This window comes from Lemur catta, chromosome 9, assembly GCF_020740605.2.
Source record: "Lemur catta isolate mLemCat1 chromosome 9, mLemCat1.pri, whole genome shotgun sequence".
In the NCBI taxonomy this organism is placed as follows: domain Eukaryota; kingdom Metazoa; phylum Chordata; class Mammalia; order Primates; family Lemuridae; genus Lemur; species Lemur catta.
The window spans coordinates 84,894,118-84,913,914 of NC_059136.1; the positions used below are offsets into that span (position 1 = coordinate 84,894,118).

Here is a 19,797-nt window from a genome sequence, read left to right on the forward strand (position 1 = left end):
TATGGTAATGGGTTTTTTTCTATTTTTCCTATAATTATATGAATGAATATCTACTGCAATGCCAATAGATATTTAATATAAACTATGAACACTGTCTCTTTATGTGTCCCTACATTCTTGTTCATTAAGCATTTAACTAGCAGTCAAAAGACCAAGGATTTATGACTACCCCCAACACTTATCAGTTGTGTAACACTGAGCGGGTCTGTTAACTTCTCTGACAGACTTTTCTTCTTCTGTAGAATGATACCTGCTCTGCCTACCTACCAAAGCTGGCGTAAGGATCCAGAAGGATAAAAAATGTAAAATTTCTTTGAACACTATAAAGCAAATACAAGAGACTAGTAAAAATATACATAATCCTCAACTTTCTGGTACTTAGTGCTTAGTAGTCAAATAATCTAGAATAAGTTACTTTTCTGCCTCAGTTTCTTCATCTGTGAAAGAGATAATGCCATCTACATCAGTAGGTTATGAGGATTAAATCAATCAATACCTGTTAACCTCTAATTCCATGACTTTTATTTATTCATTAAAGAAGCAATTATCAACCATCTAATTAATACTTTCTAGGTGCTATTTTAGGTGGTAGGAAGACAAAGATAAGCATATGTTCTTTATATTCTACAGATTTACGATTCAGTTAAGCAAACAGACATTTTAACAAATAACTACAAAACGACGTACTAACTGCTACAAGAGCATTATATTCAAAATATTATGGGAACAGAGTGATTAGTAAAAGTGATTAATAAAATTTCATTAAATCTGAGTTTACAAATGAGTTGTGCTACAAAAGCTAATTTGAAAGTTGGTTGTATAAGACTATAAACTTATTTGACAGGGGAAACCAAGCCACATGACTAGAGCCCTGAGTCAGTGTACCTCCTATGTGTTGAAACACACTATAAACTCAATCATTTTGTAAAGTTATGTATGGAAAAATACAAAGTTCCAACCCTGGGAAGACAGATAAAACATGCTCATTCCTTCGTTGGGCAATTCCCCACTCCCAACACAGGTCCAGGATGATGTCTGAAATTTTCAATAAAATGAAAAAAATAAATAATAAGGACAACATAGTGAGTTTTTCAAAAAGCTGGATTGCATTAATTCACTTATTTATTCAATAGATATTAAGCCTACACATGCCCAAACTCTTTGATACATTTCTTCATCAGTGAAGAAAACACAGAGAGCCCTGCCCTCCTAAAGTTTACATTCAAGAGGAGGAAACTGACAAGAAATAATAAACATAATGAAGAATAATTGTCTAATATGCGAGATGGTGATAACTGTTATGACAAAAAAATTTTATTAAAACACAGGCCACAGGCTGGGCACAGTAGCTCATGCCTATAATTCTAGCACTTTGGGAGGCCAAAGTGAGAGGATTGCTTGAAGCCAGAAGTTCAAGACCAGCTTGAGCAAGAGCGAGACCCCATCTCTGCAAAAAATAGGAAAATTAGCTGGGCGTGGAATCCCAGCTACTCAGGAGGCTAAGGCAGGAGGATTGCTTGAGCCCTGGACTTTGAGGTTGCAGTGAGCTATGATGACACCACTGTACTTTAGCCCAGGAGACAGAGTGAGACCTTGTTAAAAAAAATAAAATAAAATAAAAATAAAAATAATTTTTTTTTAAACCCAGGCTACAGATAGTGCAGGCTTCTAGGGGAAGAGGGTGGGAAGAACAGATATCAGAGTTCCCTTTTGGACATGTTCTACATAAGATACCAGTTAGATTTCCAAGTGAAAAGGTCAAGTAGGCAGCCAGATGGAAAAGTCTGAGGTTCAGACAGGCAAAGATCTGGGTTGGAGATATTAATTTACTGATTCAATTTAAAAACTGTTCTTCTAAGATTATGTCCTTACTATGTTTAGATGGTCAAGCATCTTTTATTCTAAAAACCAGAAAGATGGTAATTGTTTATTTTAATAGCTCTTCTTTGCAAATTAAAAGATTTTTTTTTCATTTAACTATCCATGCAATCCAAAAGTCAGGAACCTGCAAGGGATCCAGAAGAAGTGATACCTGGAAACCAAACATATTCCAGGGGTCTAAGAAGCTGCATCCACTTCCCCCTATTCTATGTAGTTTCCTTTTTCCCTTCCTTTCATTTCCACTCCCACCTTCTCAGATACCAACCAAAGACTGTCTCTTTCATTTTAAGGAAATATCACTCCTCTGCCACAACTATATTCTTGATAATCCAACACCAAAAATCTCCTTCACATCCCTTTGAATTTAAAGATTTGTATCCCTTGATCTCTTATACTTTCATAAAGGCAATTTCTTCTTATGTCCCCTCACCACCATGCTTTTTTCTCATCTTAGATTTGTGAAGTAACACAAAATCTACAAATGAAAATGGTAAATATCTGATACCAGAGGAAAGCTCCATGCCAGAGGAAAACCCCACCCAGTAAGGAAGGGGTAGATAGTGAGGTACAAGCCCAGGGAGTCAGGCTGGGACATGAAAGACATGTGCCATGCTAAGGAATTTGAATTTTTACCCTGGAAGCAGTGAGTAGATACTGACATATTTAAGTCAGTTAGAGACAGGACCATTCCGGAAAGTAGCATGGAGAATGGACTAAGAAATAGTGCAGGCCGGGCGCGGTGACTCACGCCTGTAATCCTAGCCCTCTGGGAGGCCGAGGCAGGTGGATCGCTCGAGGTCAGGAGTTCGAGACCAGCCTGAGCGAGACCCCCGTCTCTACTAAAAATAGAAATAAAAATTATCTGGACAACTAAAAGTATATATAGAAAAAAAAATTAGCCGGGCATGGTGGCGCATGCCTGTAGTCCCAGCTACTCGTGGGGCTGAGGTAGTAGGATCGCTTAAGCCCAGGAGTTTGAGGTTGCTGTGAGCTACGCTGACGCCACGGCACTCACTCTAGCCTGGGCAACAAAATGAGACTCTGTCTCAAAAAAAAAGAAAAAAGAAAGAAAGAAATAGTGCAAGGAGATCAGTCAAAGAGCCGTAGCAGTAATTTAAGACAATAAGATTTGAGTCTCTACATGCAGAACTAAGGGTCCTAAAATAGTTACCATGCTCTTCATAGGCTACTTAAGGAAGTACAGTGTTTCACCTCCACCTAGCACATATAAAAAGTTAAAAAATCGGCCGGGTGCAGTGGCTCATGCCTATAATCCTAGCACTCTGGGAGGCCGAGGCGGGTGGATCGCTCGAGGTCAGGAGTTCGAGACCAGCCTCAGCGAGACCCCGTCTCTACTAAAAATAGAAAGAAATTATCTGGCCAACTAAAAATATATATAGAAAAAATTAGCCGGGCATGGTGGCACATGCCTGTAGTCCCAGCTACTCGGAAGGCTGAGGCAGTAGGATCGCTTAAGTCCAGGAGTTTGAGGTTGCTGTGAGCTAGGCTGACACCACAGCACTCACTCTAGCCCGGGCAACAAAGTGAGACTCTGTCTCAAAAAAAAAAAAAAAAAAAAAATCTACCACCTTCTAATCTGATCCTATCCTATGTATCTACACTTCTATTTCTTACTACTCTCAAAACAATAGTATTCTGACCCAGTCAACCTGGTAAACCTAATATGCCTCATTTGATACAAAGCTGAATTCTGCCCTCCAAGTCGTCCTTCATTCTATACTCTCCATCTGAAAAGCTTTGTCTCAATTCTTCCTCTAGATTATCCAAATTCTACCTACCCTATAATGCCTTACAAAATAATAACTCCCATTATGAGGTCTTTCCTGATTATATCCTTCTTGTAGTTCTCACTTTCTGAATTGTATGAATGTTACCTCTACAACTAGATTCTAAGTCCCCTGATGACAGGATCCATACCTGATGCATCTTCATGCTAAGTGTTTAAAAAATATTAGTTGCATGGTGAATAAATGTGTGAGATTCTTTTTTTAAAGTTTTATAAAACTATAAAAACTGTTTCTCTTTGTTTTTTAATATAAATTTACAAATGCATTCCACAAATTTTGAGTGAAAATATTGAGTAATCCAAATCCTGACAACACATAGTTTCAAACATCTTCAAATATCTTGAATATTCTATTTTATTAATCTTACTGTGATTAGCATAATTTGAGGAACAAAAGCTAGCATGCTAAAAACAAATGGGTTTATAATACCTGCAGAATATTTATAAAAGATGCATAAGAAAGCAACAAAAACAAATGCAAAGCAGGAATCAAAAGTAATAATTGTATTAATGGAAAATTATAATGTGTAGACCACTATCTTGCTAAAAGCAAGGGTACAAAATGGTATCATTCAAACATCTCAAAATCACAAATGAAGCTATTTTTCTAATTGGTTTGAATCTCATAAATGCAAATGATTGCAAGCTACTAGATCTTTAAAAAATCAAAAAAGCAAAAAAGCTAAAGGAGAACATTTTGCAGGCAATCCTACCTTTCTTTTTGCTTGTGTAATGCCCTAAAGTCAAGGGAAACAAACCATTGATAAAATATATTCAGTTAAAGTTCATTCTCTCCAAGTGCAAATCAGAATAAATAAGAGACTATTTGTATATTTGGAACAAACATTATAAAGCAGTGAAAAACTAAAGAATATCTTGAGATGACTAGAAACATCATGATTGTTTAAAATAATTTTAAAACCTAAAAAGTAAATTGCATTTTAAAACTTACAATAAGCCTTTACGTTAGCCATTATATAATTTAGCAAAATATACTTAAAATAAGGGTTCTGCTAAGTAAAACATTTTAACATAAAACAAAGACTTTGGTGGTTAAATAAATATGTTAAATGAAATGTTATAAGCCTAGCCCATAGGAAAATAATTAGGAACTAGAACTCCACGAGTCATTTTAATACACGGTTGGGGGTTGTAGAGGAGTAGGAAATTATAACTGGGCTACTTTAAACCATGACAACTTTAATAAAAAACATGAACAACCAGAATTTACAATCTCACTTAAAATTAAAACATACTGCCCTACTGCAAAGGTAAAGAGTTTGTGTTACTCCACTGCACCATTTCTCAGCAGCATATTTTTCTTTATCAGTTGTCATACATGTCACTTAACTTTGCCTATAATACTACTCTGCTAGATAATACTGAAAAGCTAAAAATTAACACATGATTAATATTACAAAAACAAATTTAGGAGATGAATTCTGAAACACAAGACCCAACTCATTATTAATTACCTGAGTAAGATAGCGTCTGTAATCTTGCCGCAATTCCTCTTTTAGTTTATGTTTCTTCCGTTCATAGTCTTCTCCAAGTGGTAAACTTAATCCATAATCAATTCCTAGAAACAAAATAACTTCTTATTATAGTTCATTTTCAAACCAATCTCAAGAAAGTTCTACCTCTTGAAACAAAACACGGTAAGAAGGAACACAGTTATGTTGATTTTGAGACTAGGATCAGGATACTTTATGTCTCAATGGGTAATACATTCACATAGCCAAAAATGTCATTCTCATCAATGAACTCTAACCACCCTGTTTTCCTGCCCAGAACAACCAACATTATTGTCTCTTCTGTCTCCTTCCAGAGATTTTTAATTCATCTATAGATACTTTTATATTATTGTATGGGTAGGGGTGTGTGTGTGTGTGTGTATATCTACTTTTTCCCCTGTTAAGATAAATGGTCCTGCATTGTTTGGCATCTTGCTTTTTCAAGAACAGCAAAAGTAAAGCAAAGAAAACTGATTATCCTCTCCACCTAATTTTACTCTAATTTCTACAGAAATAAATATCTAAAACAATTTTAATGTGTCTGTTTCAGTTAGGGAAAAATTAACATAATTTTTCAGCATACAAGAATATTTTCACTATAACATGCTTCTCAGAATAATTATTAGGGCCATGAGTTGCTTAGGATGAAATTTCCAAAAAAATTTAAAGTTCAACCAATTCTGATTTCATATGAATGGATATTAATTTTTTTTTAATTCAAACTTAAAGCTGTTAAGGATGTCAACATTTTATTGTAGTAAAATATACACAATATAAAACTTACCATTTTAACCATTTTTAAGCATACAATTCAATGACATTAAGTACATTCAAATGTTGTGCAACCATTATCACTATCCATTTCCTTAATTTTTTTCAAAATCCCAAACAGAAACTCTGTAGATGGATGTTAATTTTTAAAGAAAAATTTCAGTTTTGGCCGGGCACGGTGGTTCACGCCTGTAATCCTAGCACTCTGGGAGGCCGAGGCGGGTGGATCGCTCGAGGTCAGGAGTTCGAGACCAACCTGAGCAAGAGTGAGACCCCATCTCTACTAAAAATAGAAAGAAATTATCTGGACAACTAAAAATATATATAGAAAAAATTAGCCGGGCATGGTGGCACATGCCTGTAGTCCCAGCTACTCGGAAGGCTGAGGCAGTAGGATCGCTTGAGCCTGGGAGTTTGAGGTTGCTGTGAGCTAGGCTGATGCCACTGCACTCTAGCCTGGGTAACAGAGTGAGACTCTGCCTCAAAAAAAAAAAAAAATTAAAAATTAAAAAAATTTTAAAAGTTAAAAAAAATTTTTTAAAAATTTCAGTTTTGAGTGGTGTTTCCTTACATAGAATTCAAAACTCAAATTACATTTTAGGATAATGGCAATGACGGCAACTGTACAACTTGTAAATATACTAAAAACCACTGAATTGTAGACTTTAAATAGGTTAACTTTATGGTATGTAAATTACAGATCAATAAACTGTTAAAAATCAAATTATATACCTGTCAAATATTTAACAATAAAATACCATGTCAAGAAACACAGACATCACTGAGTTTACAGGATTCTGAAGCCCTTCTCCCTTTTTTCAGTCCTGCCACATACATAACACTATAGTATAAAAAATAACTTCTAAACAAAATAAAAATTTTCCTTAGAGATTCAACTAAAAGCACTATAGATGAAATAACTGACTGCAGTTTATAAACTGCCATGAAAATCACCATTTTTGTGCCTTATTCCTCACAATGCAGCTAAATGATGGGAACTTATCATGAATGGGTCATATCACTACTTTATTACATCACTCAAATATTTCAGGGGGAAAATGTCCAAAGTAAAATAAACATAATTGGATCTCTATTGATTTTTACAGAATACTAAGTTCCACATTCCACTATAAACACTGTGGAAGTCTCTTGATAAACACTTCTGGCTTATTTAACTCCTTGATGATAGAGGATTCCTTACAGACACCTCTTAGACATGCTCCCAACTCTCTTCCAAAACAATCTAAAGCATTCCATATGCTTGGAATTTTAAATCATCCTAGAAAGGAACTCTTTCTTCACAAAGGAATCTAAACCTCATTTTTAAAGGTACAGAATTTAAGCTTAAAGAGAAAAATAGTTTGGATTCTCATGTTTACAATGAAGTCTCATATGTGAAATTAAACTATAAAATCCATGAAGGCAAGGTCCATGCTTTATTCAATTTTATAATGCCTGGCACACAACTTTTGCCCAAGAAAATGTTCATCAAATAAATGTGTGAATGAACATGAATGAATGCCCAAACAAGAGGAAGGAATGAGAAAAGGGTAGACAGGAACACACTATTCCTAATATTTCACGTCTGCTTTTAGTCCTCTGACTGCATATAGAGAGGATGCCTAATAACTAGTAACCACAGTTACATATCTCCCTCACATACAAGTCACAATGGATGTTATATTGTATCAAGGAGAAAAAGACAATACTGCAAGGATGACACTGCCCAACAGGTTCAGCTTTCCCATGCCACCAACAAGCCATTTACAGCTTTCTAAAAGTCATGTGTGTAAGATGGCTTTTACTATGGTTTTTTTTGTTTGTTTGTTTATTTGTTACTACGGCTTTTCAATACTACTTGGTGGGTTTATATGGAAGAATGGAAAGAAAAACGTGGTTCATTTTCATTTATAAATTATTGTTCATATTAAGTTCAATTTTTATTTACCAAGAGTATTTATTTACTATTGATTCATATAGTATTGTAATAATTGTCTTAGCAGACAAATAACAGATAATGCCTTCTGAATTATTTATAATTTTATTAATGTTTAATTAACAGAAAACACTAACTTTTTAATTCTTATTTTTGTCATCTAGTGTGGTATTAGAGGTAGGTCACAGAAATAAAATTAAGACTGTATAGAACAACCTAAATATACTACTTATTTTTAACTATGCATTAACAATGGCATCTCAGTTGACTTAATGAGCTAAAAAACATGGTGAGACTTACTTAGTGAGATGTTGTCTTCTGATGATTCTAGTGGCAAGTAAAGCATTGGTGTCATTTTAGGGTCATATGAAGTGATGTCACTTCATCAAGTACAATATCAATGACCCTAAGATAGTTAACATTATACTTCAGAATTATAACAATTAGAGGTATTTGGTTTCTATAGCAATTGTGGCTTAATAAAGTACACAATCTTTTTTAAATTAATTTACCTTCTAATTAATTTATCTTCTGCATTTGTATTTCCTCTTTTAAGAAATGCCTATCCAACCTTTGGCCATTTTTAAATTGTCTTTTTTCTATTGAATTGTAGGGTATATAGATATATAGGAAGGATACATATTACACACATATGTGTGTTTGTATATATAGATATAGGTATACACACATACGCTACAGACATACTGCAAATATATTTTTCTGCCCTATGGCTCCCTATTCACGTTTTTAATTATCTTTCGACGAATAGTTCTTAATTTTAACGAACTCCATTTAATCAAATTCCTTCTTCATGGTTACTTTTCAAGTCCTGTTTATGAAATCTTAACACCTCTCCCTGTCCCCACAAACCCGCACCTCTGCCCCAACAAGGCCCTGAAGACATTCTCCTAAGTTATCTCTAAGAGCTTTACGGTGTTAGGTTTACATTTAGGTCAATGACCCCTTCTGAATTAATGTTATATGTAAGGTGAGGTACATGTTACAGTTTATTTATTTATTTTTTTGGTATGGCAGCTACCTAATTAATCCAGCACCATTTACTGAAAAGACCATCTTTTCCCCATTGAATTACGGAAGGACCTATGTTATAAATCAGATAACTGTTGGGTCTGTTTCTGTGCCCTCTATTCTGTTCCAATAGACTGTATGTCTAATCTTATGCCAAAACTAAACTTTATTAATCATATAAGTCTTAATATGCAATATTTTAAATCTTCTTTATTCCTTTTTTTCAAGACTGTTGTTGCTATACAGGTTTTTATTTCCTTAAAAATCAGCTTATCAAGAAGCCCGCTAGTACTGCATTTGACTCTACCCATAGTTGAGGGAAACTGACATCTTAATGATATTGAATCACATAACCCATGAAAATGGTATCTTTTTCCTTCTACTCAGGCTTCCTTCAATGCTCTCAGCAAAGTTTTATACAAGTCCTGCACATACTTTGTTAGATGTATTCCTAAGTATTTGATATTTACATGGCCGCAAATGTATTTTTTCAATTTCATTTTCCAATTGTTCATTGCCATCATACAGAAATATAACTGATTTGTATATCCTTGTACTAGATAACCTTGTAAAATTGACTACTAATTCTAATAGTCTGTAGATTCTTTGGGATTTTCTACATACCTAAACAATCATGTAATTTGTGAATAATGAATTTTACTCTTCCTTTCCAAACTTTATACCTTTTTTCTTGACTTATTGTGCTGATTAGTTCTTCCAGTACAATACTAAAATAGTAATGATAGGCTGAGCACTGTGGCTCATGCCTGTAATCCTAGCACTCTGGGAGGCTCCGAGGTGGGAGGATCCCTTGAATTCAGGAGTCCAAGACTAGCCTGAGCAAGAGTGAGACCCCGCCTCTACTAAAAATAGAAAAAATTAGTTGGGCATGGTGGTATGCACCTGTAGTCCCAGCTACTAGGGAGGCTGAGGCAGGAAGATAGCTTGAGCTCAGAGTTTGAGGTTGCTGTGAGGTGGGCTGACGCCATGGCACTCTAGCCTGGGCAATAGAATGAGACTCTGTCTCAGGAAAAAAAAAAGTAATGATAGAAGATGTAAGATAATCTTGTGGTGTTCCTGAATTCAAGGAAAAAGCAATCAATCAATATTTTACCATTAAGTATGTTAGATATAGAACTTTCTATAGCTATACTTTATCAGATTAAGGAAGTTGGCTTCTAAACCTAAATTGCTGAGATTTTTTATCATGATGGTAATAAATTTCAAATGTTTTTTCTATATTTATCAATAATCATATGAGTTTTTGCCTTTATTTTGTTAACATGATAAATTATACTGATTGATTTTCAAATATTGAATGAATTTTGAATTCCTGGAATAAACCCCATTTAAACACGATGCATACATAGTACTTCTCACTTTGCATGGTTCTGCAGGACCATAAGAATGACCATGCAAGCTAACACAGTGCACCAATCTTACAAATCCATAGAGTGCAGGCACAGTGGCTCACACCTGTAACCCCAGCACTTGGGAAGCCAAGATGAGAGGATCACTTGAGCCCAGCAGTTGGAGACCAGCCTGGGTAACACAGCAAGACACCTTCTCTACAAAAAATTTTAAAAATTAGCCAGGTATGATGGCATGCAGCTGTAGTCCTAGCTACTTGGCAGGCTGAGGCAGGAGAATCACTTGAGCCCAAGAGTTTGAGGTTGCAGTGGTGCGATCATACCTCACTGCAACCTCAAACTGGTACGAGTTATGATCGCACCACTGCACTCACTGCAACCTCAAAGTGGTGCGAGTTATGATCATACCACTGCACTCCAGCCTGAGAAACAGAGTGAGACCTTGTCTCGGGGGGCTGGGGGTGGGGGGGATTAAAAAAAAAAAAGGAAACTACAATTGCTCTATGACCTTCACCAATGTTTATCAAAACTGTCAGTTATAAATATATAGAGTAATTAAAAAATAGTAAAACTAACAATTATTTAGAATGCTGAAATTTAAAACATTATAAGCTAGAAGCATTGAGAATTAAAACACTTTCTTCCTTTATAAAGAATAATTTGAACATTGCATGCTTTCTCATCACATGGCTTCCAATACGGTATGCACATCTTTTCTGTGCTTTGACAATCCTAATGTTGAAAAAATTATAATCCATGAACATGGAATGCCTCTCCACTTATTTAGATATTTAATTTTTAAATCCTCTCAGCCATGTTTCATAGTTTTCTATGTGTAAGTCCTGCATGGTTTTGTTAACTTTATTCTTAAGTATTTTATTCTATTAGATGCTTTTATGAATGGGATTTTTTTTTTTTTTTTTTTTTTTTGAGACAGAGTCTTGCTCTGTTGCCCGGGCTAGAGTGAGTGCCGTGGCGTCAGCCTAGCTCACAGCAACCTCAAACTCCTGGGCTCAAGCAATCCTACTGCCTCAGCCTCCCGAGTAGCTGGGACTACAGGCATGCGCCACCATGCCTGGCTAATTTTTTCTATATGTATTTTTAGTTGGCCAGATAATTTCTTTCTATTTTTAGTAGAGACGGGGTCTCACTCTTGGTCAGGCTGGTCTCGAACTCCTGACCTCGAGCGATCCGCCTGCCTCGGCCTCCCAGAGTGCTAAGATTACAGGCGTGAGCCACCGTGCCCGTTTACTTGATATAATTTTCAGATTATTCATTGCTAATATATAGAAATACAGTCCATTTTTGTATATTGATCTGATATCCTGTGAACTTGAATTCATTTATTAGTTCTAATAGTTTTGTGGGATCTGCAAATAAAGTTAATTTTATTACTTCTTTCTAAACTTGATGCCTTTAATTTCTGTTTCTTCCCTCATTACACTGGCTACCAACTTCAGTACAATGTTGAATAGAAGTGGTGAAAGCAGACCTCTTTACCTTGTTCCTGGCTTAGGAGGAAAACATACAGTCATAGACCATTATGTATGACATGGATGGAAGTATTTCACAAATACACTTTTTTAGGAATAAAAGTTCTCTTCTTATCCTAGTTTGTTAACAATTTTTATCCTGAATGGGTGTTTGATTTTGCCAAATGCTTTCTCTGAATCTGAGATGATCAGTCCTTAATTCTATTAATCTGGCACATTACATTAATTAATTTTCAGATATTAAAGCTAAACTTACATTCCTGGGATAAATCATTGGCCATACTGTATAATCAATTTTATATGTTGCTAGATTCACAATTTGCTAATATTTTATTGAGGATTCTTGCATCTACATTTGTAAAAGATATTGGTCTGCAGTTTTCTTGTGAAAACTTCATCTGGCTTTGGCATCCGGGTAACACTGGCTAAACAAAATGTGTTGAGAAGCATGTCTTCCTCCTTTTTTTTACTTTTTATTTTTGAAAGTTTGTGAAGAAATTCTTTGTGTCTTTCTGAAATTTGTCCATTTTGTCTAAGTTGTTTAACTTGTTGGTATAACAACACACTCACTATATTAGATAGACAAGTCAGCAAACACTAAAGATTTAATAGTGTTAATCAGCTATGTGAAATTCTATTCATATTTACCTTATAACATTATTTCTGTTCCACTTACAAAGAAATTCAATAAAAGAAAACATTTCAATAGTGACTGTGATGGTTAATTTTATGTGTCAACAGTCAGCTGGGACAATTCACAATTGCAAAGATGTGGAAACAACCCAAGTGCCCATCAATACAAGAGTAGATTAATAAAATGTGGTATATGTATACCATGGAGTACTATTTAGCTACAAGAAACAAGGGTGATATAGCACCTCTTGTATTATCCTGGATAGAGCTGGAACCCCTTCTACTAAGCGAAGTATCGCAAGAATGTAAAAATAAGCACCACATGTACTCACCATTAAATTGGTTTTAAATGATCAACACCTAAGTGCGCATATAGGAATAACATTCAGATGGGAAGGGGGTAGGGAGAGGAGTATATACATACATAATGAGTGTGATGTGCACTGTCTGGGGGATGGACACGCTTGAAGCTCTGACTGGGGGCAGGGGTGGGGGCAAGGGCAATATAATGTAACCTAAACATTTGTACCCCCATAATATGCTGAAATAAAAAAATAAAATAAAACCAGTTGGCTGTGACATGGTACTCAAATATTTGGTCAACATTATTCTTGCTGTTTCTGGGTGGATGTATTTTGGATGAAATTAACATCAGATAAGATTTTAGATGAGGCCGGGCGAGGTGGCTCACGCTTGTAATCCTAGCACTCTGGGAGGCAGAGGTGGGAGGATCGCTCAAGGTCAGGAGTTCGAGACCAGCCTGAGCATTAAAAAGTATCAGTGGGATTAGAAAAAAATGAACTTATTTGAGATTCTGATGTAAGAATCAACTTGTATAGACTTGTATAACTGCTTGATGTAGGAGGCAGGGGAAGAGAGAAATCAAGGATGCCTAGGCAGCCAGCTCACTGAGATTGGGAGCACTGGAAAGTTGTATAAATTAATTTTGTACATTATGATTTTGAGCCTATGACATACAAGTACAGATACCCAGTGGGAAATTAGATATATGGGTATAGAGTTCATAAAAGACATCGAGATTGAGATACAGATTTAGTAGCCATGAACACACTGATGGTAAATAAAGCCCTGTGAGTGCATGTGGTCACTCGAAGAGTGTATGAAATGACAAGAGGGCCTATGTCAGAACCCTAAGTAACAATAATTAAGGAACAGGCAGAGGTCATGTCTTTAAGTTACACTTTAAACTCTCCGTTATTTGTGAATATAATGATCAAAGAATAATTCTTAAATTTTTAAGATGATTCTCAAAAATCAAAAAAACTAATTTTAAAAAGATGTAAAAGAGGAAGGGAAATTAAAATTTACTGTGCACCAATTACATGCCATTCATCTCTCCATACTTTTTTTTTTTTTTGAGACAGAGTCTTGCTCTGTAGCCCCAGCTAGAGTATAGTAGTATCATCATAGCTCAACTCCAACCTCAAACTCCTGGGCTCAAGGGATCCTCCTGCCTAACCTCCCCAGTAGCTGGGACTACAGGCATGCACCACCATGCCCAACTAATTTTTCTATTTTCTGTACAGACAGGGTTTTGCTCTTGCTCAGGCTCGTCTCAAACTCCTGACCTCAAGCAATCCTCCCACCTCAGCCTCCTAAAGTGCTAGGATTACAGGCATGAGCCACACCAGCCCTCCATATGTATTTAATTACTGACCACAACAACCTTTTAAAATAGATGCTGTAAGATAAGGAAACACTTATTTAACTCACGACAGGTCACAAAGGCATAATTGAGCCCATTCCAAAGCAAGCTGTAACCCTAGAATTTCAAAGTGATTCTGTCCGACCTTAGTAATTTTAGTGCATGAGAGAACATACTATTAAACTTTTTAAAAATTATCTCTTGGAAGAATCAAAATTTGGATTCATTTTGATTTGGAATCAAAATTTAGGGCTGGAAGATAATCCAACCAATTTTATGCATAAAGTAATCGAGAGAGTGCTCACTTTGGCAGCACATATACTAAAAACTGGAATAGTACAGAGAAGATGAGCAAATTAAATTTTAAAAAAGAAAAAAAAAGAAATTGAGAGTCTTAGAGATTAAAAACCTTTGCCAAAAATATAATCCTTTAATGTACTAAAGCTATATATTAGCTAATAATTTGTCAGAGAATCAAAATGTAAAGAGTTATCTACAGATCTGATAGTAAAAGTAGGGCATTCACTTTGAGCTGTTTTCTAGTAGAGAGACACAGAGCTCACTAACCATTCAGTCTCTTGGGCAGTATCCCTTTGTAGCCGGTGGCATACAAAGGCAAAGTAGCTAATAATGTAGGAGTATACCTATAGCCATGAAAAATCATCCATATGAGAACAATACTTTAAACAAATGAACTCATCATATTTGACTTTCTTTTTTGGGAAAAAGTTTTAGTCATCATTAATAATTCACAAGATGCACATTAAAAATACTTGTGCATTTTCTTGTAAAAAATGTATACCTACAAACAAGGTGAAATGTTTCTAAATATTTTCATACCAAACCATAATCAAAGAATCAATATGGCTACAGTATTAATTTCTTTACAATTCCACTATGGTCATCAATAATTAAAATGGTCTTTTGTCAAATAGTATTTTGTAGCCTTTAAGCATATTTCTTAGATTTTTAAACAAAAGCAACCCCACCATTCTTATAGAACAAGTAAGTTTCTCTTCTCTCTCCCACACACAAATTCCATTCAAATTTTTCAATTTTTAGTTATGTTATACCTGCTACGATTTTCATAAATCATAACCAAGACAGCATCATGTAAAACGAGTACAAAGTTCTCAGTATGAGTTATATTTCATATGTAGATCATATTGTCATTTATAAGATCTCAGAAAGAAAAGTTACTAGGATTCTGAAGAAATCTTTGTTTCTGACAAGACAAATCTCTTTCACAACAGTCTTCATAGGATATCTTAAAAATCAGTTTAGCACATCTGATGACGTACCTAGGGAACCCATGGTCTGTTGACTGTTTGGTGGTATGTTCTCCTTGGCCATAGAGATTAATATTTTACTGTTTTCAGAAAGTTTCTCTGATGCCTTTCCCTGAAAGACATAATATTTACAAAAGGGGGAAAATACCCACAAAATATACAATTAATGTCAAAACTTTAATTAAACAGCTTGAGAAAATTACATGGCACATCACAGAAGAAATTTAAGTATAAGGGTTTGAGGAATTAACCAAAGGTATTTATTTAAATGTTGTAATAAATATTCTAATATTTAACTCATTCACTTATCAACAAATATTCGCTGCATTCTTATTAAGTGCCAAGCATTTTGCCAGGTATTGGAAATACATGAGTAAAAATAATTTAAGAATTTCTGCCATCAAGGAGCTTATAAGCTATTGGGGTACACATAATAAACCTAATACATGATTAGATTATGTGATATGTAGAGTGTGACATGAAGGGGCTATGGAAAAAAAATTCAGCAAGTTAAGGACGCCCAAAAATGCTGACGAAAGGACTGCAAGGCCTCACTGTGCAAGTGATAACTCAAACTAAGACTTAAAGATTATTATTTAAGTACTAATTAACATTGGAGCTTATAATAAAACTGTATTTAAAGCTATGTACTCCAACCTATGTAACTCCAAATACTGTAAACTGGTCCTAACTACTGAAGAGTGGTTAAGAGATAGACTCTGGAGCTGGATGAAGGTTCCAATCCTGAGAATCCACCACTGCATCTACCTGACAAATTACCTAATCCCTTTGAGGTTCACTTTTTTGATCTATATATTAAACAAAAAATTTCACCTATTTCACAGGGATATTATGATTAAAAGAAATGCTGTATGTAACACTGTTGGCAAAACTCATTGTACATGGCAGATTATGGAAGAAAGGCAACCTAATATGGTCAGAGAACAACCACTGGAGCTGGGCTCCCAGGGATCAAAACCTAATTCTACCAACTCTATCATCTTACTCTCATGACTTCACTTGTCTCACTTTACTCACCTGGAAAATGACAATAACAGTACTTATGTCATAGATTAATGTAAAATATAACCTCTAAGACTATGCCTTGTCCACAGTTAGCACTCTATAAATGTTAGCTATGTGAGTAAAATTACTTTTTAATTAGGGTGTCCATATTATTTATCATCTCAACCAGGATACAACTGTCCAGGACAAATGCTAAACCAGATATGACACCAGACAACAGGTAAATCAGGATTATCTTGGGCAAACCAATATATATGGTTACTCTCATTACGATAAACCGTAAGGCAAAAATTAATCTATATGCTATATCTTATTACATACACTAAACCCTGAGAGAAGGTGCTATATCTGTCTAGATTAGTGTTGTATTCTCAGAGCTTAGCACAGTACCTAGCACAATCTCAGTATTTGTTAAATGGATAAGTTACTTTCACCAAAACAAAGAAAGCCTTAAGAAAGAATTTTTCAGATACAATCATTTTAAGAAATTTATGTTCTGAAAAGCAAATAGTACAAAATAAACTACCGTAATAAATTCGCTTTTGTAGATTTCAAAAATATTTTTTTAACTGATTCATTAAATTGAACTTTCTCACATAGAATATGAGAACTTGCTTTTGTATCTGTTCTGTTTATAATCGGGAAGTTCTTTGTACCAAAACTGGTCTCCTAATCATTTTATGAAGCAAAAAATTGTTCAATAAAACTCTAACAAGAGAGAAAAGAAACACTGTGAGATACAAACCACCACAAAAGAAAAAGTGCATTCAAAATCACTGAAATCTCGTCTGGAGTCAGGCTCTCAGAGTTAGAATGACACCATAGCCAAACTAAAGTATGAAAAAGAATATTCTCACTCACAGTAGTAGTAATCTTCGGAGACAATTTTAATGAAACAAGTTGGAAGAAAATTATTAACTTTACCTTCATTTCCAAGTAAGGTGGATCACTTTCCAATTCTGCTTTGTCTTTGGCCAATTTGGCTTTTCGTTCTTCAATAAATTCGTCCAAATTATCAGCCATTCTGCAGATTCTTTAAAAAAAATCTTCAGTGAACACAACTATATCACAATATTGTTAGCCTAATTATTAACAGTCACACTTACACCACATATTTAGTATTAAATCTCACTTACCAAATTGAGAACTTCAAGCTTAAGCTTGATCGTAAATATGCCTGCCTACTTTCTTTCCCAATTCCCCTAAAAAACCTACAATATACTTTAAAATACCTGAAAAGAAATAAAAACAAACTACTACTACCACCTGCTACCACCATCTGTACACGCCCCCAAAAAATATAAACAAAAAAAAAACCCTTTAATCCTTAAGTCAAAACACTTTGTCCCAAAAAAAGTTTAACTATTTGGAGACAATTTCTAACTTATAGAAAAGTTACAAGAATAAGAATACCAAGAATACCCAGAAAGCCTTTACTAAACCCCTATTGTTAAGATTTTGCCCTACTTGCTTTATCCTTTGCTTGTGCACACAAGATCATTCTCTACATACAAACACAATTTTTCTAAAATTATTCAGAGGGTAAATTACATATATCATAGCCCTTTGCCTCTAAACTCTTCAGTGTGTATTTCTTAAGAACTGAGTTATTTTCTTACATAACATCAATATAATTATCAACTTTTGTAACACTGATTTTAAATCTAATCTATTGTCCATATTCCAATCTTTTCAACTGACTCAATAGTGGCCTTTGCAGCATATTTTTCCCTTTCCAGTTCAGGATCCCATCTAGGTTTGGTATTAGTTATCACCGTTATGTATCTTTAGCCTTCTTTAATATGGAATATTGTCACAATCTTTTTTTGTCTTTCATGACATCAATAGTTTTTAATATAATCTATCTACTACCTACCCTTTTTAATGAAACATTCTTCATCTGGGGTTTGCCTGATGTAACTTCATGACTAAATTCAGGTTAAATATTCTCAGCAGAAATACTATTTAGGTGACGTTGTATCTTTCTCTAGGTGTTGCCAATAAAGGCACATGATATCCACCTGCCCCTCATTAGTGATGTTATTTTTAATCACCTGGTCAAGATATTGTCTGATTTCAGAACTATTGTTCCCTTATAACAATAAGCAGACTGTAAAGAAATACTTTTAGACCATGCAACTATCCTACTCCTGATCAAAATATCCCCCTAGATTTAGCATCAATTGGTGATTCCTGATTGATCCATTCTTTGATTCTAGATGGCTGCAAAATGCTAATTTTCCAATTCCAACACTCCCTACACATGTATTTACCAGCTGGCACTTATTTATCAACCTACTGTAAGGAAGAACATTACCTTCATCCCTATTTATATGCTGGCATATTATTAATGTGGAATCATGAATTCCTTTTTTTGCCAATAAGCCCTGGAATTGTTTTCAAATTCATAAGCTGTTTAATTATGAAACAGTTTATATACCATAAGATTCACCCACTTTCATAAACAGTTACGTGAGTTTTCAAGTATTACCACAATCATGTTTTGTAATGCATCTGTCACCCCAAGAAATTCCCTCATGTCCTTCTGTAGTCACTCCCCACTCCCACTCCCAACTCAGCAGCCACCAATTGCTTTTCTGTCTCTATAGTTTTGCCTAATCCAGAAATTTCATCTAGATGGATCATACAATATGTAGTCTTTTGTATGGCTTCTTACACTTAACATGTTTCTGAGATTCATCTTTGTAGTTGCATCTATCAGTAAGCAGTTTGTTTTCTTATTGCTTATTATTAATAGTAGTCCATTGTATGAAAATACTGCATTTTGTTTATTCACCTATTGCTGGACATTTGGATTGTTTCCATTTTTTGCTTATTTATGAATAATACTGCTATAAACATTCATATACAGGTTTTTGTGTGGACACATTTTCAATTCTTTTCAATATATCCCTAACGGTAGAATTGGTGGGGCCCACGAATTCTGTTTAACATTTTGAGGAACTGCTAAACTGTTCCTCAAAGTATAAAGTAGTTGTACCATTTTACATTCCAACGTATGAGATGTTGCAACATGGGCTGTGTATGAAGGTTGCAATTTATACACATCCTCATAAAAGCTTGGTATTTTCAGTCTTTTTGATCTTAGTCATTCTATTGGGTATGTAGTAGTATCTCCTTGAGGTTTTAGTTTGCATTTCTCTAATTACTGTAATGTTGAGCATCTTTTCATGTTACTTGCCACCCATATATTCATACATATAATCACTGGTAAAGTGTCTATTCAAATCTTTAACCCATTTTAAAAATTAGTTTGTTTTCTTATGATTGAACTGTAAGATTCTTCATACTTGATACATACTTGATACAAGTCCTTTATCAAACATGTTTTGTAAATATTTTCTCCCAATCTGTGGTTTGT

General features: G+C 34.8%; 1 protein-coding gene across 10 annotated transcripts in view; it reads right to left on the bottom strand.

Annotated features, from left to right (window-relative positions):
• CSPP1 (centrosome and spindle pole associated protein 1) overlaps nucleotides 1-19,797 on the bottom strand; it is a 114,467-nt gene that overhangs the window by 87,606 nt on the left and 7,064 nt on the right. For 8 of the 10 annotated variants that reach the window (XR_006737144.1, XR_006737145.1, XM_045560550.1 and 5 more), the window contains exons 2-5: nucleotides 17,340-17,448; nucleotides 15,402-15,501; nucleotides 5,164-5,267; nucleotides 4,402-4,425 (exon numbers count right to left, since the gene is read on the bottom strand). Coding sequence is in view for 8 of the 10 variants with exons in the window: in XM_045560550.1 (XP_045416506.1) it covers nucleotides 4,402-4,425; nucleotides 5,164-5,267; nucleotides 15,402-15,501; nucleotides 17,340-17,438 (327 nt within the window). In the remaining 2 variants the exon portion in view is untranslated. The remainder of the gene's footprint in view (nucleotides 1-4,401; nucleotides 4,426-5,163; nucleotides 5,268-15,401; nucleotides 15,502-17,339; nucleotides 17,449-19,797) is intronic. The other 2 variants (XM_045560552.1, XM_045560553.1) reach the window with 1 other exon arrangement.